This window comes from Passer montanus, unplaced genomic scaffold, assembly GCF_014805655.1.
Source record: "Passer montanus isolate IOZ18808 unplaced genomic scaffold, ASM1480565v1 scaffold15, whole genome shotgun sequence".
Lineage (NCBI taxonomy): Eukaryota > Metazoa > Chordata > Aves > Passeriformes > Passeridae > Passer > Passer montanus.
In genome coordinates, this window is record NW_024362051.1 from 11,381,699 (window position 1) to 11,406,570 (window position 24,872).

The 24,872-nt window shown below is 45.7% G+C and overlaps 2 protein-coding genes across 5 annotated transcripts; both read right to left on the minus strand.

Moving 5' to 3' along the window:
- Positions 1 to 5,650: 5,650 nt before the first annotated feature.
- On the minus strand, positions 5,651 to 7,793 carry LOC120498562 (ovomucoid-like). The gene is made up of 4 exons (XM_039701485.1): positions 7,679 to 7,793; positions 6,835 to 6,857; positions 6,287 to 6,411; positions 5,651 to 5,834 (listed from the first exon to the last, which is right to left on the minus strand). Exons 1-4 carry the CDS (start codon positions 7,731 to 7,733, stop codon positions 5,789 to 5,791), a joined length of 249 nt encoding a protein of 82 aa, XP_039557419.1. The 5' UTR covers positions 7,734 to 7,793; the 3' UTR covers positions 5,651 to 5,788.
- A 1,556-nt stretch (positions 7,794 to 9,349) lies between these two features.
- On the minus strand, positions 9,350 to 23,010 carry LOC120498560 (ovomucoid-like). Of its 4 annotated transcripts, none has more exons than XM_039701481.1 (9): positions 22,840 to 23,010; positions 14,714 to 14,838; positions 13,733 to 13,752; positions 12,820 to 12,956; positions 12,255 to 12,312; positions 11,853 to 11,989; positions 11,256 to 11,316; positions 10,146 to 10,255; positions 9,350 to 9,644 (listed from the first exon to the last, which is right to left on the minus strand). In XM_039701481.1, the coding sequence occupies exons 1-9, from the start codon at positions 22,980 to 22,982 to the stop codon at positions 9,605 to 9,607; spliced, it is 831 nt and encodes a 276-aa protein (XP_039557415.1). In that variant the 5' UTR covers positions 22,983 to 23,010; the 3' UTR covers positions 9,350 to 9,604. The 4 variants fall into 4 exon arrangements, with proteins under 4 accessions (XP_039557415.1, XP_039557414.1, XP_039557416.1 ...); XM_039701480.1 differs by having other exon boundaries at positions 9,350 to 9,650; XM_039701482.1 differs by lacking the exon at positions 22,840 to 23,010 and adding an exon at positions 15,531 to 15,583 and having other exon boundaries at positions 9,350 to 9,650.
- Positions 23,011 to 24,872: the final 1,862 nt, after the last annotated feature.

Here is a 24,872-nt window from a genome sequence, read left to right on the forward strand (position 1 = left end):
GAGATGCCCAGAAGAATTAAACAAAAATGTGAGCTACACCCAGCTTGTTAACAAAGGCGTCTTGCTGTACAATGAGTGATTTGTACTTTCCAAACAGGAGCACTGTCTCAATAGCGGATGTTATGAAATGGAAAATGGAAGTTGGAGAAGGGAAAAAGAGCCCATTTGTTGGAAGTGTTTGACTTGTGCTCACCGTATCACATATGCTAGACAGGAACTGGGCTCTGGGAGATTTTCTTGGTACAGCAGAGTGGGGTGACAGGAGTATGGGACTCTCTAAGCTTTTACTGACATCATAGCTGGGGTCTGGCAAGCATCAGTGCACTTTAGAGATGCTGAAGTCGCAGCAAATCTCTCCACACTCTCTCCTGTAATTTCCTGGTACACTGGATTTCTCACCCACAGAAAGTCATCACGAGAGAAAAGCATTACAAAAACCTCCAGAAGTTTATTAGACATTTCTGTGTAGGAGCAAGAGTTATTCATCTGTTGGCAATGAGCATCAGTCTGATTAAGAAATTATGAGAATAAGTAGCCTTAAATCTGTACTGGGATAATGTTTCCTATTAATGGCAAGCAACTGGTATTCTGTGCAGGTGAAATGGGCTTGTTAATATCAAAGGCATTCCAGAAAAAATTCCAGTAACTGCAAACAGAAGGAGAGCCGTTAGGCTTCCCCCTTCTCCCTCAATTATATGGCATTAAATTTAGAGTGTCAGCTGAGAGTCGTGTTTTAGGGAAGATAAGTGATAAATAATGTGCTAGGCTCTGCTAAGTGGCTCGACTCTATCGCAAGTGTATGGAAAAACAAATAGGGGATATTGCATAAAATAATAAATTTTTGATTTAAGGTAGTCACGGAAGGAAGTGACGGATGGAACTTGTTTGTGCTTCAGAAGAAGCTTAATTCATACATGTGGCTTATAGGCAGACTGAGTTTTAAATAGAAAATCAGAATTGGTTTTCTTATTATCCTGGGAGATGTTCAACACTTGGCATGAGCAGATAAATCATAAAAATGTGGCTGAAAGTGTAAGGGAACCGTAGTCACAGAATGGAGCTTGTGGGATTTGGCCTGTTTATATCAATGAAATCATTTTCCTGAAAAATAAATGAATAATGCTATTTGGATCTCTTTCACAAATATCACAAGTTGAAGGGTTCCTTTGAAAGTTGTTTCTGTCGCATTCTTAGCATCCTGAGCGAGTTGACTTTCAGATTCCTTGAACTGATTGTGAGCACATTTGGAAAGGAAGCGGTAGTCACGGAAGCATTAATATTGATTAATCTCCAGGGGCAGGAATGCCAAAGTCTGAAAACAAAGCTTCCTCAGAACTTGCACCACCAGGGGAGGTGCTGCTTGCCAGCCCCGTGGCTGGGGGGTGCTCCAGGAGCAGAGCTGTCTCCTCTTCAGCCCTGCCACCCAAACTCCCCCAAACCCACCTCCAGATCTGAGACCTCCATTAGCAGAACTGTGCTGCTTCTCCTGCTGTGTTTCCTGCCAGGCTGAAGCCAGCAGGAGCTGTTGTGCCTGGCAGGTGTCTGCCAGGGAGCGGCATCACTCTCATGTCGGGCCAACACCTGCCCTTTCATTAGTTAGATCCTCTGGGAGATCTGCTCGTCCTCACGTGCTGCCCCTGAGGGGCTTGGTGGCCATCCAAAAAGCTCTTCTGCTCCAGCAGCCCCTGCCACTCCCCAGGGCAGCAGGGAGAAAAACAGAAAAAAGGAAAGAGCCTTGCTACAGGGACTGGGAGAAGGGATGGGAGACAAAGGGCAGTGTCCAGGGCAGGGCAGGAGAGCTGCTGGGACAGGTGTGACAGGGATTGCACAAGGAGCTCCATTAGCAGGCAACAGAGGGAATGGGACAGCAGTAATCACAGGAAAGCAGGTGGACTAAAAGCAGGCATTAGGAGCAGTGAAAAACAGCAGGACTCACAACTGTGAGCCTTGGGAAATGTCATACACCTGTTGCAAATGGGAAGGGCAAAGTGAGCCCACCTGCCCAAAGCCCTGGGGTGTGTCTGGTGGTGCCAGGCTGTTCTCAGTGGTGCCCAGTGACAGGACAAGGAGCAGTGCCCATGAACTAAAACACAAGTTCCAGCGTAACAGCGTGTGTGTGGTGGTGCCAGGCTGTTCTCAGGGGTGCCCAGTGACAGGGCAAGGAGCAGTGCCCATGAACTAAAACACAAGTTCCAGCTTAACAGGAGGAGAACATTCCATCCATTGAGAGCTGCAGAGCACTGGAACAGCTGCCCAGGGAGGTCGTGGAGTCTCCTTGTCTGGAGTCATCCCAAACCCACTTGGCCATGCTCCTGTGTCATCTGCTCCAGGTGTCCCTGCCTTGGCAGGGGGTTTGGGCTGGATGATCTCCAGAGATCACTTCCAACCCAAACTATCCTGTGATTCTGAGGTTCAGAAATATCATGATGGAGAGGGCTCAGTAAAGTGACTTTGGGATTATTTTAATATTTCTACAGATACAAGATCCATACAAAAGCTTAAATAAAACTCTTCAAAAATGCTTCCTTCTATTTCAGACTCCTAGAGGGCAAACATTCAGGAAGGTTATGGCCACATGAATGGGATAAATGTTGGCCATCATTTGATGGCTCTTCTTGTATTAAGGTAAATTTCCAACAACCCTGGGTTTCTAATCCAGCAGCATTTCTTCCCATAACAGTGATAGTTTCCTGGGAAGCTTTTCCTCTGATGTTGAGACTTCTACCTCAAGTAACTCCATAGCCTACCACACCCTAAAAAATTCTTCACTGATGATGCTCCAGGCTTTCGTTTAAAACTTGTCGTATTCTTCGTCTGGCTACAAAGAGCAACAACGAGGTTTTTAAAAAACAAAACTATTATTATTGAATACGAGGGTGGATGTGTGCACGCAGGACATGTTGTCATGCCAGCAGCGGTACCCCTGTCCTCGCTGCGGTGTGTGCTGCCCCGGGGTAAGCGAGGACAGAGGGGACCCGGGCAGGGCAGGGAGCCGCTCCCTGGGATGGGGAACAACCGCAGGAGATCCCGGCCGAGCTGCTGTTCCCAGACCTCTGCACACGGGGGCAGAGCTGGATCTTCTATGAGAACAGGAATTCAATATCTGGCTACAAAGACCAACAACGGGGTTTTTTAAAAAAACCCTATTATTATTGAATACGAGGGTGGATGTGTGCACGCAGGACATGTTGTCATGCCAGCAGCGGTACCCCTGTCCTCGCTGCGGTGTGTGCTGCCCCGGGGTAAGCGAGGACAGAGGGGACCCGGGCAGGGCAGGGAGCCGCTCCCTGGGATGGGGAACAACCGCAGGAGATCCCGGCCGAGCTGCTGTTCCCAGACCTCTGCACACGGGGGCAGAGCTGGATCTTCTATGAGAACAGGAATTCAATTTACAGCCGGCAAAGCCCCTGCTCTAAGCCGCACTCACCTATTATTTCTCCTTGTAGTTCGGCTATCTGATTGCTGCCTGAATATCTCCAGTCTTTTAAGCATAGATGATATCACAGGCAAGGGTGTCTGGAATAAATTGACTGTCTGGAAGCTGCATGCTAACAGCATAAGGCTGAGGATCCCAATCCCTCAGTGAATCTCAGCTCTGCCTCGCTGCAATTGCTCTGACACAACCAGCCTCCCAAAACACCCACAATTAATTCACTTTTCAAACATAATTTTATTTTTCTCCACATCAAGTAAGAATGCAGTAATAAACCATTTCTCCTGAATGCAGCCACAGAGAGAAACTGCATTAACAGAAAGGTCCAGACTGGCCTGAGGTATATTTTGGCCAGCAACAAGTCAAACAATGCACAAAAATAGAAGGAACAATATAAAATAAAGCAGAACAAAATAAGTACATGCAATGTGTTAATCAGGTTGTGGGGTAATTGAATGGCATTTCCTGAATCCAAAACATCAGATAATGACATAAAGTGCTGAGGTACTGCTCAAAGAATTGTACCATAAAATACCTTGGCAGGCAGACAATGTTTCCTGCCTTGAATTTCCTGGAGGGAGAGTTAGATTAGTAATGGTGAGAGGATTTGTGCTGTTGTGGCAGGATTTTATTGAGAAGCAATAAAAAAAATTATTTCCAACGAGGTGCTCATAAAGGAGAATGCTCTTCCTCTCCATCCTAAGGAGCATCCAGGATGAGCTGCTGGGGCGGGAGGCCGGGGGCTCTGCTGGGGTCCTGCTCTGCCCGTGGTCACTCCTGAGCAATCACAGAGGATTTATCATTTTCTCACAGAAATTGCCCTAATTGCCTGCTGGATTTTCCTGTTTAGCAGACATGGCCCTGCAAGAGGCCCTCTGAGCATCACGGGGACCTCCAGCACAATCGGGAGCTCTACTTGTCTCCAAGGCATCGTGGCTCCTGAGGGCCATCCTCATCCTCCCTGCTGCTGCCCGAGGGAAAAAATAACTGCTGCAGCTGGTGCTCTCCTACCCTGACTCCCACGCTCAGCAGAGAGGGAGAAGGTGACTGAATGTGCCCCACACCCCCAGCACTACCTCAATTTATCCTGGTCCCCAGAAATCGTGTCTGATGCTGAAAAGCCTTCCTTGCACACAGACCTCCCCCTCCCAGGAGGGACACTCCAGCCCCAGGAAGGGACTCGGCACTAAATGGCTGCAGAGAGCCATGTCTTTTGGAAATAAATTGTCTCCTTTTAGAGAGCTGCTCTCTGCAGTCTCTGGGAAGTGACACATTGTCACTTAAGATCATTAACTATTTGACTGTGAGACTGCTGCCTCTGCAGCACGCGGCACTGGCAGCGCCTGGCTGTTAATGAATAATAAATTAACACCATCACTCTGAGCCCTTCCTTTCATCAGCCCAGGGTTCCAGAGGCCGGAGGATCTCAAAGGATCCTCTACAAGCGGCAGTCAAGGTAATTACCTTCAACCAGCAGCTCGGTGATGGGTGAGGAGCCCACAGGGGCTCAGTGGTTGCCAGCATCCCCTGGACATCAGCTCTGTGAGCACCGGCTGCCCACGGGTTTTCTGCAATGCCCCTCAGCAATGAAGCAACGTGGGCAGCCCAGAGGAAACACCCTGGGACATTGCAAAAGGCTTTCTCTCAGCTAGAGCTGGGTTTTCAATCCTGCTCGTGACCCTCCTCACATATTCCCTTGCAGGTGTAAGGAATTGGGGATAACTCTGGAAACTGAAACAGGGATGAGCAGCTCGTTGTGCCAGCAAGACCCCACTGTGCAGAACAGTGCCAGAACACCCCAATTACAAGTCTTGGGACTGTCTCTAATTATGTTAATGTTTAGTTTTGCCCGGGGCATCTTGGTGCTACAAAGAGTGAGGCTGGGTGAGGCTGCAGGAATTTGACAGCAGCAGCTGGGGAGGGAGGCAGCTCCTCCCAGCCAGGCAGAGAGTGTCTGCCAGATCCCCCAAGAGCAGCAAATGGACAGGAGCACCAGGATGCATCTCCAGCCTGGGTTTTCTTTTGGAAAGCCAGGTGAAGGCAGATGCCCACAAAAGCTGCCCATTGTCTTGCAGTTTGGATATTTTTGTAGATCAGAACACCATTCTCCCTCTCCCCTGAAATTTGCCCATTAATTCCCACACCCAGGGTTGTTGCAGTGGTATAATCATGCAACATGTTAGGCAAAGCCAGAATGAGACCAAAGGACAACATAAATGCTGGGTCTTTTTTTTTATTATCAGAGGTTTCAGGGTTAATAAGAGGTTTTCAAGGGTCAGGTGTTTAGGAAGTCATCTGCCATGGGGAACATTGTCAGGGAGGGATGCTTTTTCTCAGCTGAATCCTGTCAAGAACTTAACAGGCATTAAGAGACCTCAAGGCAAGATTTCCACGGCTTCTCCTGCAGAGAAAGAAATCAGAAAGAAATCAGAGTAAGTGAGAGAACAACATCTGGGCTTTTACTGTTGGTCTGTCCTTCTGCGTCACAGAGGACTGAACTCTATTCCACATATTTATTTTTATTATTGACATATAAAGACAAGAAAAGTTCTTAATTTAAAACACTAAATAGTCTGTAGGAAACAGACTTTGTTTGCTGAGAGAAAGCCCTTTTGCAAATCACTTAAGAGGAAAATGGAGAACACTACATTGCCTCTTTATAGCTCAAAGAAATTAGTTCCTAGCAAAATCTCCAAAAAAACAAAAAAAAAACAAACCAACCCTTGCTGGTGAGAGAACAAACAAACCAAATAAAAGAACTTTACTTCTCCAACCAGCATCCAAGACTGATTAGCCAGTTTAAGATAAGTTAATTCACCACACAGAAGGTGAAGAGATTTATTCCATACGTACAGGAACGCATTGCAGAACGTGCATTTGTTGGGGTAGGTGACACCATCAGACCCACAGTGGGGGACGTACTCCATGGTACACATATTCCTGAAGGTCCTCTGGTTCTTGCAGTAGGTGGATGCAGCCTGTATCCACAAAAAAAAGAGCTCTCAACCAAAGCTGGGTGAGAAAGGTGACATTGGGAGGCCCCACACACCCCTTGAACTGCCCCTTGCTGCCCAGGAGCAGATGCTGAGGAAAAGCCAGGGACAGGGCAGGATTGCAGTGGAGTGCTGCCTGCAGCCATGCAGAGCCTGGGTAACCACTGCAAATGATGCTGCAGTAACTCTGACAACAGCCTGGACATGAACTGAATACTGCCCTACTTGTTGAAACTACCACCAGATGAAAATGGCAATTTCACCCGATAATATCTGTGGCAAGTATTGCTCAGGCAGCTGGGCGTCTCAGGATTTTGAAAGGCTCCATCATGATGTGATTAGTAAAGATTTATACAGAAACTGCTTTAAGGAAAGAAAGGATGGAGAATAGAAAAATCTGTCCCTTACCTGCAGCGCATCAGTAGCTGGAACTAAAAAAAAAAGAACAAATGAAATATGTTACAAATGCAATTCATGGATTCTGTTAAAATCTAAGAATGCATGCCCTGAATACATATCTTCCAACTCCCTGTGTGGTAGCAAATTATTCTTAGACAAAAGGAATTTCAGGCAAAATGTTGTGCCATACTGTATGTTGATTCTGTAGTAGTTTTTTAATGAGGGTTACTGTCAAAATGGAAAATTCTGTGTAAAATAAAAGAAGAGAAAGGCATTTTCTATGGTTCAAAGGACAGAACAGGATATGAACTCAAAGAGAAGCAAATTATTGAGGTAAACAGGGAGATAAAGCGGCAAGTACACAGAGGCAGCATCTTATATGCATTGCCAGTATTATTTTAAAATAAGAACAGTATTTAGTGAGAGGTGAATTTATAAAGCTTCTACAGCAGCTCAGGCTCTCAAAGTACACCTCGGTTCAGGATGACTACAAGAAATGTTCACTTCCATTCAGTAAAATTATTTGTGTTTCTGCAACATTTCAGAGGTTAAATACTGGTTGTCTGAGTCTCCGGGTTGCACCACGTACATGTCACTTCTTTCATTATGCATAAACTAGCACTGAGAGTAGAGCTGTTCCCACAGTTGTTCTTACCCACTCAGTTCTGTTGCTAAAATATTACCCCATAAGTGATAGTCTCTGATGTCAAGTCTTTTCAACACTATCTTTCTAGGAGTAAATAAGTCCTTGCAGAATGGAGCTCTTTCCAGTCTGAGGATGTTTTTTTGTGGTTTTGAAGACAGCCCAGTGCTTACTCCAAGGCAGAGAGCAGGAGGCAGTGGAGCCACTCACCTGAGATGCAGAAAAGGGCCAGAGAGAGCAGAAGCAGCACTCCTGTGATCTTCATGGTGGCTGGATGAGCTGTGAGCAGCAGAGCTTGGCTTTTGCTCAGGAAACACAACCTAGATTCTGTCCTCAGGTGGCAACCACGCTTATATGTGTGCCTGCACCACTGGGGGGGCGTGTGTGTTTGTGCATGTTCATATTTGCCTTATCCACCCTTATCCTGGAGCAACACTTCCAGCCTTTTGTCTCAGTGGTAATATCAGTAGAGGTAAGCTGTGCTGTAAGCCAAGAATGGTGTTTCTTCATCAACGGGAGTCACGAGGAGTTTAGATGTGTGAGATACACCCTCTGAGTCCTTATTTTAAGAGAAATATGTGACAGTTTCCTTCTGAAGGACCATAGAAAATTCCTGCGGGCAAAAGAGCCACTGTACAAACTGCTGTCAGATTTTCTCTGTGTTCACCTATCACTGCTTATTTTTGTGCAGTGCTTTTTCATGAGAAAAACATTGAATGAAATGCTTCTGTAGCAGAAAGGCTCTCCTTTTATTTTTGTGCTTCACCCAAGCAAAACATCACAAAGTTACAGTGAAAGCAGGAAAACAAGGAACCAGGAAGGCAAGCAAGAGGACATCCCAGACACTGAAAGGAGTCCTGGGAAATGACAAGGGATGGAGAAACTTTTATGGGACTACGCAAAAAAAAATTTACAATTGTTATTTCCCCTAAAAGCCATTAGCTCTGCAGTAATAGACTTTTAGTATGATGATGACAGAATGATTTGAGACCCTAGCATGGATCCTAGAAAAGCTGAACCCAATCTGGAAGCCCATCTCTACATAAATCCTTTGGTTTACCACCAAAGCATTGCTTTTTGTGACAACCTCCATCAAGGAGAACAAGCACCCCTCTCCCTTTAATTCCCAGAAGAAATGCATGTGGGAGACATTACATTTTAGAAGGGATAAGCCCAATTTATTTATGCCTCTCTTGTGTGGATCCAAAAAAAAACCCAAAAAACAAAAACAAACCAAAAACCAAAACCCAATTCAATACTCAAACAGAGTATTGAAGACAAAAGCAAAATAAATTTCATGCACAATACACCAATGACAGGTCACACTCTCAGAAACAGAAGGATACTTTGTCCTTGGATTTTGAAACACTGCTGAAATACTCCCTGGGCTGGCAAGGAACATTGTGTAATTGAAGAGTGAGAGAAGACAAGTAGGCAGGAGTAGGCACCACACCTAGGAAGGCATTAATCTCAAAACACTTGAAGGGTGTTAAAGGACGACTCCAAGATGAGAAAAACCTGGTAATAACTCAGTTGGAGGACTCAGACAAATAGACAGAGACAATGCACGTGTCTGAGCAATATGGGCTTTGCCACGAGAGTGCCCTTGAGAGAGCAGCACTTCAGGTGGGGACAGAGCCAGGGATCAGCTCTGGGCAGTGACACCAAGGTGTGGCTGGGTTTTGCTGGCCAGGAAAATGCACCAGGAGCACCTTTGGAGAGACCCTCCTGTGTCACGACTTCAGCCCTGTCCCATGTCAAACATTGAAGGGTCTGAGCACTAATGCAGGGACATTATTGTCATTTATGTGCAAAGACACACAGCTCGGGGGTTGGAGCATCTGTATTTAATTTTCTGCCTTTCAGGAGAGGGAGGGGAGCAAGGTTATGTTCTGGTTCTATCCCAGAGCTTTGAGCACGTAACCTATTCTGCCCACTATCATCATCCAACAAATCAAGACAATGTTTTATGAGACAACACATGAAAGAAGACAGGGAAATGTTGCTGATTTAGTTTATTGAGAAAGAAAATCAGGAGTGAGCTGAGTTCCCCAGAGGGTGGCATGAACTGAGGTGAGATCTTTATCTGGGATTTTCCAGTGGGGATCCTGTGGTGAATTCCCTTGGCACTGATACTCAGCATTTTCCAAAATGGCTTAAAGTGATAGTCCCATTGCTGTCCCTGAAAGCAAGGAGAGGAAAGGATGAATTAAACACAGAGTCCTGCCTGCTATGATCTGTCTTTTGATGGCTCCTAGAGATGGTGTCAGATGGCATCCTGCCCCAGAGCCAAGGCACTTGCAGACTCATAATCCCATTTACTATTTGATTATTAAGACATGAGTGAAACAATTTAACTCATTCTTAAAACTGAAAATATCTGTGGGGAAACTGTAGTGGAATTTTAAAAAGAAAGGAATTTCATTTCCTTTGAAACATGCAAGAAAAATTCCATTTAGGTTAACTGCTCCTCAAGCCATTCACACTAACAAAGCAGCCGTAGCTTTTTTTATGCTCTAATGAAAAAAATAAATGAATGCTTGACACGGTGGCTGGCATTCCCTCCTGCCCCAAATCCCTAATCAACAATATCCAGGAAACAAAAGAGGAGAAACTGTGCAAACTTGTGCCCACAGGAGGCAACTGATAATAGAAACATCACTGATATTTTACATACACGACTGCGTTGCAGAAGACACACTTATTGTTGTATGTTGTGTTGTCAGAGCCACAGAGAGGCATGTAGTCAAGTGTGCAGACAGGTTTGGGGTAGTCACTGCAGTCAACCTGTAAAAATAAATAAAAATAAAAGAGTCTGACGTGGAGGAGTCAGTAGCACAAGGGTTTGAACCCTGAGCTAGAGCTGCAGTGCTAGTGATACCAATCTTACCAAAAGTAATTAACTTCCTTGCACATCTGATATAAACTGAGGTGTCAGTTTCTCCCATGCCAGGAGAATTTAATAATATAAAAATAGATCATAATTTCCTGTTTGAAGAGATGTATATCATAACCTGGCCATGGCATTTCCAAGCAGCAGCAGTTCACTCGGTGCAGGTGCTCTGTGTTCCCAAGCTGGCCAGGAAATTAAATGGAAAAACACTGGAGTCTGGAGAAATGGAGTGCTGATCCTCTGTAAATGTTCACTATTCCTTCTGGAGTCTTAAAACTGGAAGATCAGCACATAGCTGGATACTGCAAGAGTGGGATTCTGTTTCCTGGAGCAATGGGTGCTACACTTGCTGAGGAACACTGTAGGGCTAAAAATGTGTCTGGGTCAGAAGGGGCTGAGGAATTTCATGGAGGAGAAATCTCTCAAGGCTTAGTGACTGCAAAGAAATCACAGATAGGTCCTCCACCTGAAAACAGCTGGAACTTGGAAGGGTAGAAGTCACTTTTCTCTACATTCTGCACTCTCACTCTGTCCTACACAATGCTCACAGCCCCTGCCAGCAGCAGGCTCTGCACCAAATTGCCAGGGGCTAGATGGACCATTGGGCTGACCCCAAAATCCATTCTCTGTTCTTATTCACAGTTCTGCCCTGATAGATTCGTTCTACTACTCTTTACTCATCCCTTCCTGAGCAGTCACCTGCTCCTTTCCTGGCGTTCACACAAATAACATTTATTACGTGCAGAGAAAGCAAAATCTCTCCCCTTCTGCAGCACAGCAGCTGTTTCACTTCTGCAGGACACTGCTGGTCTGAGGGCTGCTGCAGACACTGGCAGTGCTTCCCCTGACAGCAGCAGGACCAAAACCCAGCCCCTGACCACCCAATTCACTTACTGTGACAATTTCCTTCTTACATGCACCATCAGCCTTCTTGCCAATACTGGCTCCAGCCTCCCTGGGAAGGGAAGAGACCTGTGTTAGGGAGCTCTACAAGCAACCTGTTCTGCTGAACCCATCATCCAGAAATGCTGAGCAGCCTCAGGCACAATGTATGGGATACAGGAGGCACCCAGCTTAGGTCCATGTGGCTCCAGGGACCAGCTCAGGTGGTGTCACTGCCTGCCAGAGCTGGTTTATAGCAGGATGTGAGGGACAGGGGACAGGATGGATGAGGAGACAGGCTGTGTGACACTGTCAATGCCCCCTGAGTGAGTTGTTGCCCTCTGCAAGGCAGCATCTGCCACGCAGACCCTTTTAACTGAGTTAAGAGAAGCATCCTGTCCTGTGTGAGATCCCCAGCCAGCCCTCTACTTCTCTGTCCAGACCCAAGGCACAGCTTTCCTCCTAAAGACAGAGGAAAACAAGCTTCAGTCAGGAGGACAAGAGGAGGGTGAAAGTCCAAGCAGCTCACAGAAAAGGCCTTGGTAGAAGTCCTGCTATCCAAAAGAGCAGTCCAGGAGCCCAGCCCAGGTCCCCGTGCTCAGTACTCACAGGCTCCTGGCGCAGAGCAGGCACTCGTTGTTGTAGGTGACCCAGTCGGTCCCGCAGACGGGGTTGAGGTCTTTGTGGCACAGCAGCGCCACTTTGCCATCCTCAGAGGTTGAGTTGGGGTACTTGCTGCAATCCACCTGGCGAGGGAACAAACAAAGCCCTGCTGAAGGCCTTGCTTACAGCACACAAGTGGATCTGGTGAGTGTGTCTGCCTGGCCATGCACCACAGCAGGAGAAAAGCTTTTCTGTCCGTCACCATGATGACAGTTCACTTGGAGGGGACCAGTGCAAGACTCTGGCAGCTCATCTGTATTCTTGTTTAGGGTTTGAATTATTTCAATAAGCACCTTTGGCCACTCACAAGCAGGACACACCCCTTGTTTTGCCCTTGGTTTAACTTACAGGGGCAACTTCCTTGCACTCTCCATCGTGGTCTTTGCTGACATTGGTTCCATATTCTCTGCAGAGGAAAAGACAAATGTTAGGAAGTTCAGCAGAGATGTCTTGCTACATCCTATGTGTAGAATTACTACAAAGGAAAACCAACTCTTTCTCAGTCAGGCTTCTTTTATACACGTATTTGAAAAGGTAGAGCTACCCTCCCTCATCAGCTGAGTAGCTGGCAGGGATGTAAAACCCAGGGAAGCTTTAGGACCATTTTGGGCAGCTCTGAGCAGAGAATCTCTATCCTTTTGCTGTGATGAGATGTGCTCTCAGAGCCATCACCTGGCCACTCCTTGAGACAGAGAAGAAAAAACCTGAATAAATTACAGAAACAAAAGACAGACACAGTGACTAAAGCTCTGCCTGAGCGCTGTGCCGTGATAGCCAAGCTCATTTCAAAGGAATTGACACAGGTGACGTGTGACAGAGCACTGATGGGTGAGCTGTGGTGCTGCCAGGAGCTCTGAGCTGTGCTGGCTGGGGTCCCCACGCTGTCCCCACGCTGTCCCCACGCAGAACATACACGTTGTAGGCACAGAGCAGGCACTCGTTGCCGTAGGTGACGCCGTCGGAGCCGCAGATGGGGCTGACGGCCTCGCTGCAGACCAGCACCTCCTTGCCCTCCTCGTTCGTGGTGTTGGGATATGTGCTGCAGTCCACCTGCCAGAGGAATCACAGCAACAGGCTGAGAGGACCTGGGACGTTCACAGCTCTCATTGTGTGTGGGACACTGAGCTGGTACAACCAGTCCTCACTGCCGCAGCACAAACTTCTGCTGTGGTCATTCAGGAGAATTCTTCCTCCAGAGATGTCCCCACAGAGAAGAAGAAGAAGAGGAGGAGGGAAGAGCTATAACCATGCAGCCCCTTGGATGGGATAAACCAGTGCTGCTGTCTCATGCTCACTTGACATTATTTTATAAAGGCTCTCCATTGGTTCCTAGTTCTGCAATTCTTGTGGCCCCTCCACTGCACTTCTGGTTTTACTTTTTCATTCTTAATACAATGATCATGGTTTTTTTCAGAAGACCAAGACTAATGATCTGTGAGGAAGCTGGATCAGCTCAGAGTATTTTAGTCTTTCAGTAGGTTGCCCTCAGGTGGGTTCTGATACCAGTCTATTGCTTCAGTTTAGAACCAGTTATATATTTCCAGCTTAAAGCTTAGACCAGTCTAAAGTTGCTGAAAAATTAATTAATCCAAAAACATTTTATCATTACCACTAAAACATTATTAACCTACAGCATGGATGTAACAGCCAAGGGCAGCATAATTTAATGTTTTACACTGTAGAATCTGATTACAGTGACCCAAGTGTGACACTTAGGTGAAAAACAGCTGAGCACCCACAGGCTGGAGGTTTTTCCCATTCCTTTGGTTATTTCTTTATTAGACCACATACTTGAGAAAGGTGACAGAAAGAAATCTTCCACTTACCTCAATCCCAAAGGCAGTATCTGGAAAAGAAAAAAGAGGCAGAAAGTATGAACAAAAGCCAATATGATAAGACCTCAATTAAAGCTGGAAATATGGATATAAAATTCCTGTGTGCAGGACCAAGATGAAAGATTTCCACTGGTTGTTTTTGAACTATATAAACTATGTATGATTTTTTTCTCTATGTTGATAAGCATAATAGCATTGCTTATTGCTGGCTATGAGGAAACAGCTTTTTGAATAGCTTTGTTCTTTTTTTGTTCTGAGACATGTAGATTTATTAATTGAAAACAGAAGAGCTTTTCCTTCCTTATCTTTTTACATATCCGTTTTGACCCTAAAGCACTGCTGCTGTGTATCTGAAAATACACCTGAATCAACAGAGACAAATGCAAATAGTCACCTACAGGATAAGCAAATATATACAGCATCTGTTGACAGAAATATGCATTTGAAAGAAAGCGAGTGTGAAAAAAATATCTTTGGCTTTGTAATTTCATCAGTTGTGAATATGCAGTGAGAACATCAGAGTCTGGCTTGTTTTCATCTCTTGCTGTTCCATTAGCAGAAAGAGCATTGCAGGAAATTTGCCAGGGTCTTGCAGAGAACTTGCTTGTGCCATTACAATATTTTCCTTATTAGTTACTGGGGGTCTGACCCCCTTCTCATGGCCTTATTTCAAGTATTCATCCATTTTGCTGTAATTGTAGAAATCTAAACAGTGTAATGGTGTGAGAACGTCAGTGTACAAGGTGAAACAGCACGAGTTGCCAGCACAGACCTCCACTTGCTGTTACTTATATTTCTGACAATCCATCAGCTACAGCAGCGAGCCACGGAGGACTGTCCTGAAACACAATCCTGCAACCTGCACGATGCCAAGAGGCAGCAGAGCCCTCTGAAGGAGATTTTCTCTCTTTGAATCCTCTGCCTTATCCTTCTGAAGACAGCCAGGACTCAGACACCTGGAGAGTGACTCACCTGGGACGCAGCAAAGCGCGAAGGAGAGCAGCACCAAAAGCCCTGCCGTGGTCATGGTGGAGGTGTCTGGAGTCTGCAGGCTGCCTGCTCCCACTCTGCTCACGAGATGGTCCCTCCAGGGCTGGCTGCAAATATATACAAATGCAATGTCTAAACTGTTCAACTGTAACATAAAACAACCTGCAGAATCTGTCACCAGCACAATGAGGCCGGTAATATTTATGGAGGTCTTGACTTTTCTGCGTCTGCTAGGCAATTGATTTTGGCTGGACACCTGGTTAATAGATCAAGACAAGTCCTGAGTGGTCAAAAGAAAACAAACAGCCTCTTGGACAAAAGAAACCTCTCTGGGATTCTAGTGGAAGTGTAAGGAGCACAGGATACTGAGGGGAGTAAAGAGCAGGCCACACTGATTTGTCTCTTGCAGAACATCTCCCATCAGGGAGCAGCTTAGGCAGGATGCAGCACCACCCTGCCTGCAGACCAGGCTGAGTCTCTGCTTTCCTTTCTGGTTTTGGGTGGGTTTTTCTCCCCAGATTCCCAGATAATCACTTCTAGGTGCAAACACAGGTCAGGTGTGGCTTTGCCATCAGCAGCACCAGTTAAGTTTTGTCAGGCATGTCTGGCAGGACTGTGTCCAACCTGTGAATCCAAAGGCATTCAGCATCAGTCTGAGTAAAGCTAAAGGCTTCATGACAGTTTCACTGCCTGGGCATAGAAAAGCTCAGTAGAAGACTTGAAAGCAGGTTAAAAATCTGTCAAATGCCACTAAAAATGTCACTTGAACCTTAGCAACAGGGAGCACTTATTTACAGACCCAGTCCCAGTTAAATACATGGATTCAGAGTGTTCTGCCAAGCCATCTGAAGAACAAAAGGCACTGAAGATTTGGAACCTATTTACATTGCACCAGCTACACCTGAAAGTACAGTTGGTCCTTTCCTCTTGCAGATATTTTAGAAAATGATACTTAAAATATAGAATCTGTCCCCATTTCCCTGTCTGTCTCACACCACCAGCCTTTGTGTCATCTCCAAATTGCTCCTGCCTCAGAGCAAGTCTGCACCTCTGCTGTTTTAGTAGCTGTAATTTTGCAGGAGTGGGTTCTGCCTGCAACCTGTTCCTCATCCCTTTCACAGGTTCAAAATGACAATGGAACTTGGGGTTTTTTGGGGTGTCCTGGGAGCTAAGCATTGTGCCCGGGGTAGACTTCAGAACTATGGGAGGTGCAGAGCAAAAGGTGCTTTACAGCGGCTGCCTTTAATGAGCCAGGTACCACCCATAAGACAAATGAAATTCACCTGAAATCACTGAAATTCACCCCAAGCAAATATGGTGTTGTCTGATCCACCACAGTAGTCTAAAGGGTATATTTTGAGATATATAGATATAGATATAGAGATAGATAGATAGATAGATAGATAGATAGATAGATGTATATACACTATATGGAGATATATATACATATGGATATACATATATATATATATATATCCATATATATATATGGATATATTGGATAGTGCATGGAATCACCTCTCCTGGCACACCCAGAAGGCCACAGCATGGCTGTGTGGATATGCAGGTCACATTTTCACATCTAAAAGATGAGATTCTTCACAGGGAGAAGCATCGAAATAATTATGCTGCTGTGATTGTTTCTATAAATTACAGGGAGCATGCATGAATATTTCAGACAGATTTGGCACATCTTCAGGATATATTGCCCTGATGTGTCTTGTGAACAGCATCTCTGGAAGCCAAACACTTTTCCCTGAGCATGTGCAGGAGTTACTGCAGCTGCTCCCTACGTGTCACAGTTGCTGCTTTTACCTGGGCAGGCTCTGCAGGGTTGGAGGGGGCTACATCATTCTGGGTTAAATATGGACTTTGCCACTGCCTCCTCCAGTCAAGACCTCTCCAAACCATCCACACCAGCCGTCACAGCCCCAGCCCTGGACAGTGCTGTCCTTTGGGCAAGATCAACTTCTCCTGATGAGTGGAGAGCATTTTCCTGCCAAAGTCTGGCACAACTTACACCACAGAAAAAATTTCCACTTCAACTCCTGGGTTCAGCGCCAGGTCTGGCACTGGCCCAGGCAACTCAGATTTTCTGACCACCACAATGCCTGTTGGATGTCCAGCAGATCCTTTCTCTCTCTCTCTCTCACCTACAGACACTTCAAGGAGACTCAACAATTAAGTGGTGACTGGCCAACACCTGAACCCCTCAGGTACCCCCTAGGCAAGCCACAAAAGTGACACCCAGAAATCCCCAGCTGTCAGGCAATTGCACAGCCTGCAGCCATTCAGCATCCACAGCCTCCCCACCCAGGGCTACAGCTCCAGATTATCCTGCCTCTGATAACAGCGTGGAAAAATCCCACAGCTGGCTAAGCTCATGCTGCAGGACAGGTCACTCAGGCCTTAGCCACTCCTGGAAGAACAGTTAGAAAGAGGATTTGGTCTGCAATCCTGCCACTGATCTGCTGTAATCCACTTCATTATGGTCTTCTAATCCTCAAAGTCAGATGCAGCATATGGCTAATGGCCATTTGGCTAAAGGAAAATCCTCTGTGTGCAGCAGCCAGCACAAGGGCAGAGATCCTACAAGAGGGCTGGAGATGGACTTTGGACAAGAGCATGAAGTGGTGGGACAAGGGGGAGTGGAAAGGCTTTAAGCAGAAAGATTAAAGTAAAGATTAAGTATTAGGGAGAAATTCCTTAGTGTGAGGCCCTGGCACAGGGTGCCCAGGGAAGCTGTGGCTGCCCCATCCCTGGAAGTGTCCAAGGCCAGGCTGGGCAGGGATTGGAGAAGCCTGGGGCAGTGGGATGTCCCTGCCTATGACAGGGTATGGACATTAAACAACATCCTCTCTGACTTACTCATGTAATTTCTTGTTTTACATTTCCCATTACATTTTTTTTTCAGTATTGATTTCATATTCTCTGGAAGAATCAAAATTGAGGTTGAAGAATTTTCTTAGCAGATATGCAGCTCCTCAGCATAAATAACACATTGATAAATAAATGGCAAATCATTTAATACATCATTTAATTTCTAAGCACTCCTGGGGTTTGTCACATTATTTAATTAACAAATAACTGCTGCAAAAGTGGGAAATACCGATTAGTTGCAGCTCTTTCATGAAAATGCCTCTAATCACTCCAAAATGCCTGCTAAACACAATTCAGGCTACAGTTTTCATCTCTGGCTTTCTTTTGGCCACAGTGTGGCCAATAACTGTTTGCACTGAGCCACACGCCTGGAGAAACCAGCACAGCACAAAATGGAAGCTCTGCCTCTTACCCAGTGCTTGGAGGCCTCATTTGAACTGAGCAATAAAGCAAACAAAGTCACTGATATGATTAAAAACATCTCGCTATCAAAACACATCCATGTGTTTATGAACTTATTAAATAGAACTTGATCCAGGTAATGCCAGTGGATGTTTTCCTGAACTAATAAGACCATGTGCAGAACTTTGTACCCTGCAGGTGAAGGCTGACATGGTTTCACATTACTTATGCAATGAACTGAATGAATTTGGCCCCACTACAAGGGCAGATGTTGACACATGGGAACGAGTCCAGCAGAGGCAGGCAGGCTGCCCAGGGACAGGGGCACAGGGCATTCCAGGAAAGCTGAAGGAGCTGGGCTTCTTCATCCTGGAGAATAGATGACTGCTGGGATCACACTGCTGTCTGCAGCTCCCTGATGGGGTTAGAGATAAGGCAGAGCCAAAGTCTTCTCTAAGCTGTATGGCAAAGGGATTCAATTCTGAATGAATGTGAGGAATTACTCCTTGTCATGAGGATGATCAAGCACAGAAAGCAGAGAGGCCATGCACGTCCTTCCTCAGCGCTGTTGAGAACCCAATTGAAAAAGAAAGGCCTGGGGCATCCTGACCTGCCTTTGACTTTGGCCTTGCTTTGATCAGGGTTTGAGCCAGAGACCTCTGGAGATCCCTTACAACTTGAATTATTCTATTTATGTTGTACTTATATAATTCTGTCTCCTATAAATAGCTGTTATTAATAAAAAAATGTAATATTTCTCTATGACCCAGGAGAGTCTTCTCAGAGTTTTCCAGCAGCCTTTACTAGGTCACTAAAGGTAAGTTGTACAAAGAGCTCCAAGAATGTTTTTACAGTGGGTGACCAGTAACATGTACAGCAGAGTGGATTAAAATAATTGTTAAAATAAAACCTCACACTAAACCATCCAAATTTCAAGACAGTATTAGCTCTCAATGATTTCAAAGCCTCCTCACTTCTGCAGGAGCCCAGCACTTTGCCACCACAACCCTTCTCCAGAAGAGCATCAGCATTTGAATCTCAAGAAAAGTTATCTGTGCCACAGCAAACCAGGTGCCAAAATGCCATCCACCTCCCTGCTGTGCTGCCCCTGGACCAGACGTGTGTCTCAGCAGCAGCTCTGAGGACACATCTCCATCCCTCACCTCCCCAGCTCGTGCTGTGCTCTGAGAAGTCTCTGGATGACAAGGATGTCAGGTCAGGGCTCCATTGCAGAAGGCAGGAGTAACTCATGGGGAAGCAGATAATGCTACAATGAACATCAGAAAAAGGAGGCAGCAACCCACACAATTTGGCTGGACACTGACCCAGGTTATTGCTCTTTGAAGTGAATGTACTGCAGGGAAGGTGGGCTGGAGCAAACACAGAGGTGTTAACCTGCAGCTGATCAGGGGAACAGGAAATCATTGGTTTAATCAGTTTCCCTGACACTTCAGTGATCTCAGCTCTGCATCACTGAGCACTCGTCTCATCTTTGCCACAGCCCAAGCAGGAACAATGAGGAGGTGGCTGCAGGGAAGTGGCAGCTGACCTGGGGTTGACACCATTCATGGCTGCCTGGCAGGACAGAGTCAATGAGGCAACTTCCCTGCTCGGGCTGGGAAAGTCTCCTTCAGGAGAAAATCTTCCCAAGGTAGAAAAACAAATAATAAAATTCAATAGATTCTTATCTGCAATGAGACATTATTTATAGCTCAATGCACAGTTAAAATAGAACGAATAAGCATGTTCAGCTATGAAAGCAAATTGCTTTGAGGTTATATAAACCAGGGGAATAGTTGAACACATTTCCAAGCTACCAGTCATGTAGCAGCACTCACATCACCAGAATAGCACACAGCAGGGGGACTGTGGCTGTGTCCCTCGGATTTCAGGCAGCTCTGTGACCCACCAAGGAGTGTCACTGCCCACAGAGGCAGAAGTAAGATATTTTAACTGGCTGGCAGGCAGGGCTGGGAAAAGTGATCTAGTGTGGTTGGGATGAGCACTTGCTGCACACTGAGCAGCAAAGTGAAGGCCTCAAGGAAGATGGTTTGATCCCTGGACAGCTGCATTGCAGGGTTTGTTTACAGAGGGATAACCACCCCGGATGTGACTGCAGCACAAAATCTGTGGCCAGGCTGGCTGGGGAGCCAGGTTATTGTCTCACTCGAAGCACAGGGATCATCTCTTCACAGTGAGCTGCCAAGTCTCATTAATTTATCATGGGGACATGCCTCCAGTGCTCACTCCCCTCAGTTCTGTTTTGTAAGATTGACAGATATGTCTATAGATCACAAAGTGTTCTTGACAAGAGGGTAATTAACCTTCAATGTTTACATCTCCTTCCCCTTGGTAAGTAACACACAATCTGGGGATTTGGGCAGGCATGGCTGTAAATGAGTTACAGTTTTCTTTCATGCTCTTAATCAGAGCCCAGAAGGGGTGACTTTCCTAAGCTCTACATGGAGCAGTAGGTAACCAAGGGAGAATTTCCCTGAGTAAACGGGCAAAGCCTTGGACTCAGGGCTTTTGGACCAGCACCCTGTCTGCAAACATCCATAAATCTGCAAACATCCATAAATCCATAACTGAACCCTTTGGGTCCAGATCTGGGATTTGCTTCATGCAAGATCAGAACAGGGTGAGCTGAGGCTCTGCCCAGCTTGGGGAAACCAGGGGGGAAGAAGTTTATACACATAGTTTAGACAGTGACACGTAGCAGAGGAATTGCTGTAAAGAGAGGGCTAAGTTAGATAAACATTTCAAGGGTATGTCCCCCTGCACACATCCCATGTGGGAGGAAGCATCCAGGAGGGCCTCTGTTACCTGCAGGCATCACTCAGCCCCAAGAAAAATCAGGGGATCACATCCCCATGCAAACCTTTTTTCCCATGTGGAACCACAGGATGGGGTGATGCAGAACAGAAGCAAGCAGAACACCAAACAAAAACATGCCCCCAGGTCTCACCTCACCAGCCAACAAACCAGCAAAAATGCATATGAGGATCAATGTTTGGAAAAGACAAGTGAAGGTCCTTGCTTCCCTGTGTGGGAATAAAAGCAGGGACCCCTGGGATATGGGATAAATGAGGGTTTGGTTTTTAAGAATGATTTTGTAAACAAAGCAGCAATAAGAGAGAGAGGCAATAGGTTAAGAATGAAAATCCACTGCTCTTCCTGGTGGGAACAGCAGGGAGGAGAGGGTGAGAGGCAGGATATATCATGGTGTTATAGCTTCAACACTTGGCTGGGAGAGGCTGAACTGGATGGAAAGAATTTCTATAGCTGAAGAACTATTAGCATCATAACCACTGAACACATCTTCATTATTAACATCAAAAGAAAGGGCAACAATTTCATTTATTCAGCAGAGCTGAGCTTTAATGAGACCACTGGCTGATTCTTTGCATCTGGACATGGGTGAAGCACAGTTGGTGCTGACAGAAAGGCACAGGATGCCAAATTACAGGATTTTACCATTTTACAGTAAAACTGAGGTAGACAGCAGGAATTCTACCCTCTCTGAACTATTGCAGTAGCAAAGTAACCCAAAATAACCAGGTATTTACTTAGTAAGTTATATATGCCTGACAACTGCTATATTATACGTGATCATAGGGTCCCTACATCCCCTGGTTTGGGCACTGCCCCATTTGCAATCTGACAAAACATTCTTATCTCAGGAGAACTGAATGCACTGATCTCTGCAAAGGCTTTGTGTGCCTCCTTTTCTGGTCTTGAAACGTGTTATTCTGCACTTTCCTGCTGCTGTCAGTGGAGGTTGTTTGTGAATGCTTCTATAGCAAAGAAATATTTCTCCTACTTGTCTCATATTTTGCATCATTTTGCACTCCTTCCCTTCCTACTTTGGAATGCAGCCTGTGGAGAACAGCAATATTAGAAAGCTCGTGTTAAATCACTGCCAAATAAAATGTCAACAGAAGGTATCTGCATCACTGACATCCAATCCTGCTCTGCCTGCTCAGCACCCGGCTGACACCGCTTGGGATGCTGCCACCAAGAGCAATGGGAGCTCAGGCTGCCTCTTCCTTTGCCTTCCTCTTAGTCACTGGGAGGACTGCTGCTCCCAAAGCTCTGAGTGTCCCACATTCTCTGAGGAAGAGAAATTCTGCCATTAGAGACTCAGTCTGACCGTTTTCCCAAAGGGACACGAGTGCTGGGAATGGACATAAAGCTCCCAAATGATGCAAGGGATGGGGAGTTCATCTGAGTTAACCACCAACAATGAAGTGGTTTTGCTGTCTCTGACTATTATAAACCTATCAGTCAACAAACCTCTGCCATCTGAATGTGCTGCATCATTTGAATTTCCACCCCAGATACTTTCTTCAGCTATTTTTTTTTTCCCTCTGCTAAATCTTCGTGATTTACCCCCAAGCACAAACAGCAAGTGGAGATGGAGAAAAGGAGGATAAATTGGAAAAGCACAGGGAGAGGCCAGGGGCTAGGGAACTGTCAGTCACAAAACATGTTCTTTCCATCGCAATGACACTTTATAGGCACAGATCCCACATTCACTGGTGTAAGTGGAACCATCTGTGCCACAGATCTGCTCCAGCTCTTGGTCAGGGGGCCCAGACTGGCCATCCTCAGCAATGGCCCTGGGGCAGAGGCTGCAGCCCAGCTTTAAAGGCAATGCAAGAAAGAGCTCCAAGCAATACATCCAAATATTCCTCGTCCTTTCAGGGGGCTTGAACAAAATTAATGTTTTACTTCTATGCATGAAAAACAGGCAAGAAGCAGCACACTGTATGAACACTCATTCCTTGCAGTTTCGTGTTATGTTTAAAATCATGGGGCCTCACCTCAGCTGGTGAAAATCTGGAAACCCCTCCTGGGCTGTGTGGATGTCTGCCAGCTGGAGACAGGCTCCTTCCACTGCTGCTCTCTGCTTTTTGCCTCCCTGCTCGTTGATCCACGGAGAGCACACAACCAGAGCCCAGGGCATGGCAAAGAATCAAATAAAACTGTATCAAACATTAAATTACAGCAAGAGAATGAACATGCCTGAGTGTGAACATATTGATGGATGAAATGGGTGCATAACAGGGTTATATATTTCTTTAAACACAGAGGTCCAAGGAAATTTTTTAAGTTCCCAAACTATTTTCTTTGCCAACTGTCAGTTAAATAGGATGGTGCAATTGATACAATGAGTTTGAATAATTATTTCTGGATTTCTTTTTTTTTTTTTTTTGAGGAACATATGGTTATAAAAATGCTTTAAAAATAATTTAAATATTCTTCTGAAATGAATATTTAAAAATCAGTGGGATGAGCCTTGTCACTCTCCAGCATCCCTCAAGAGAGTGACAGAGTGTCTAAGCCCATCCACATGCCTCACTAACAAATGCAGCACATGAAAAAATAGCTAAACCAAGGCAAATTATCAGCAGACATAATTTTGAAAGGCAGAGATTTTTAGATAACAGGTTTGAAGGAAGTTTAGGTACAGCCACGATCAAGGAAAAGTTGTGGGGCTTTTTTTTCAAGTTGCAGATGTGTGAGTGCTGATAAAGATGAAAAAAATTCCAAGCTAAATGTGAAAGGACTAAGTATTGTTTTCTACATTCCACTTATCAATCAAAATTTAAATTATTTGCTTCATTCTTCCCCCTCTTTGAGTTACAAGAAAAATGACTGTAGACTCAGAAAACATTGATAACACTATAAAGATAAGTCAGACAAACACGGAAAGAGAGAGGACATTTATATTTTTAAAACACGGCCTCTGCGATATGTTCTGGTACATTTACAGGTCACAGATCCTGAGGCTGGATCATCACCAGTGTGAAACACGTCAAAGTTGGTCCAGCCTTGGCAGCTCCATCCCCCTCCCAGAGCCAGGGCTGCCAGGCAGCGTCTGGAGTGGCACCAGCTGCATTTCAGCACTGCATTTCAGATGCCTCGTGCTGCAGCCCTAGCAGGCTCTGCAAAGTCATTTTTTCCTTCACTTTATCCTTGACTGAGGATATAAGGCTGCTTCTGTTCATGGCAGGAGTGCAGAAATAAGAGCACACCAAAGCAGGACTAAGTCCGTGCTCACCCCTGATCCTTTCAGTGCCTCTTTCCAGGTTAAAACCCAAGCTTTCCCAGCATGACTGTGGAACTGTTTTTGTGACAAACCTGACTATTTTGAAGCTGCTCAGACAGCTCAAGGTGAGTAAGGAAGCCCCAGTGCTCTGCAGCACCCTGCACCTGAGCAGCACTAAAGCATCTGTCACCCACACTGCAGTGGCTGCTGTTTGCAGTTTGGGAAGCACTGAGCTCTTAAGGGGACTGGGGACTTCTTGACTGGGGAGGATGGACCAGATGCCCTCCAGGGGTCCCTTCCAATGTTAACTATTCTGTCACCTTTTTCTGTTTCCCACCACAGAAAGATCCAGCCCTTCCTGTGTCTGCCCAAGGCAGGCACTCAGCTCAGTCCACTGTGCCTTGACACCACCTTTCAAGTTTCTTAGTGGCACTTGAAACCTGGTACTGTTCTACCTCTCTCCTAAGCCACAAAAATTTAATGTTCTCTCTGGAATGTGCTTATCTTTGCCTCATCACAGAATTGTTTATGTTGGGAAAGACCTTTAAGCTCATCAAGTCCAACCATTACCACTACCAAGGCCACCACTAAGCCACGTCCTGAAGCACCACATCTATACATCTTTTAAATCTCTCTAGGGTAACTGACTCAACCACTTCCCTGAGCAGCCTTTTCCAGGGCTTGACAACCCTTTCCATGAATAAATTTTTCCTAACATCTGATCTAAAGCTCCCCTGGTGCAACTTGAGGCCATTTCCAATACAAAGCAGAAAGAAATCATCTAAGTAACACACACTCAGTAAG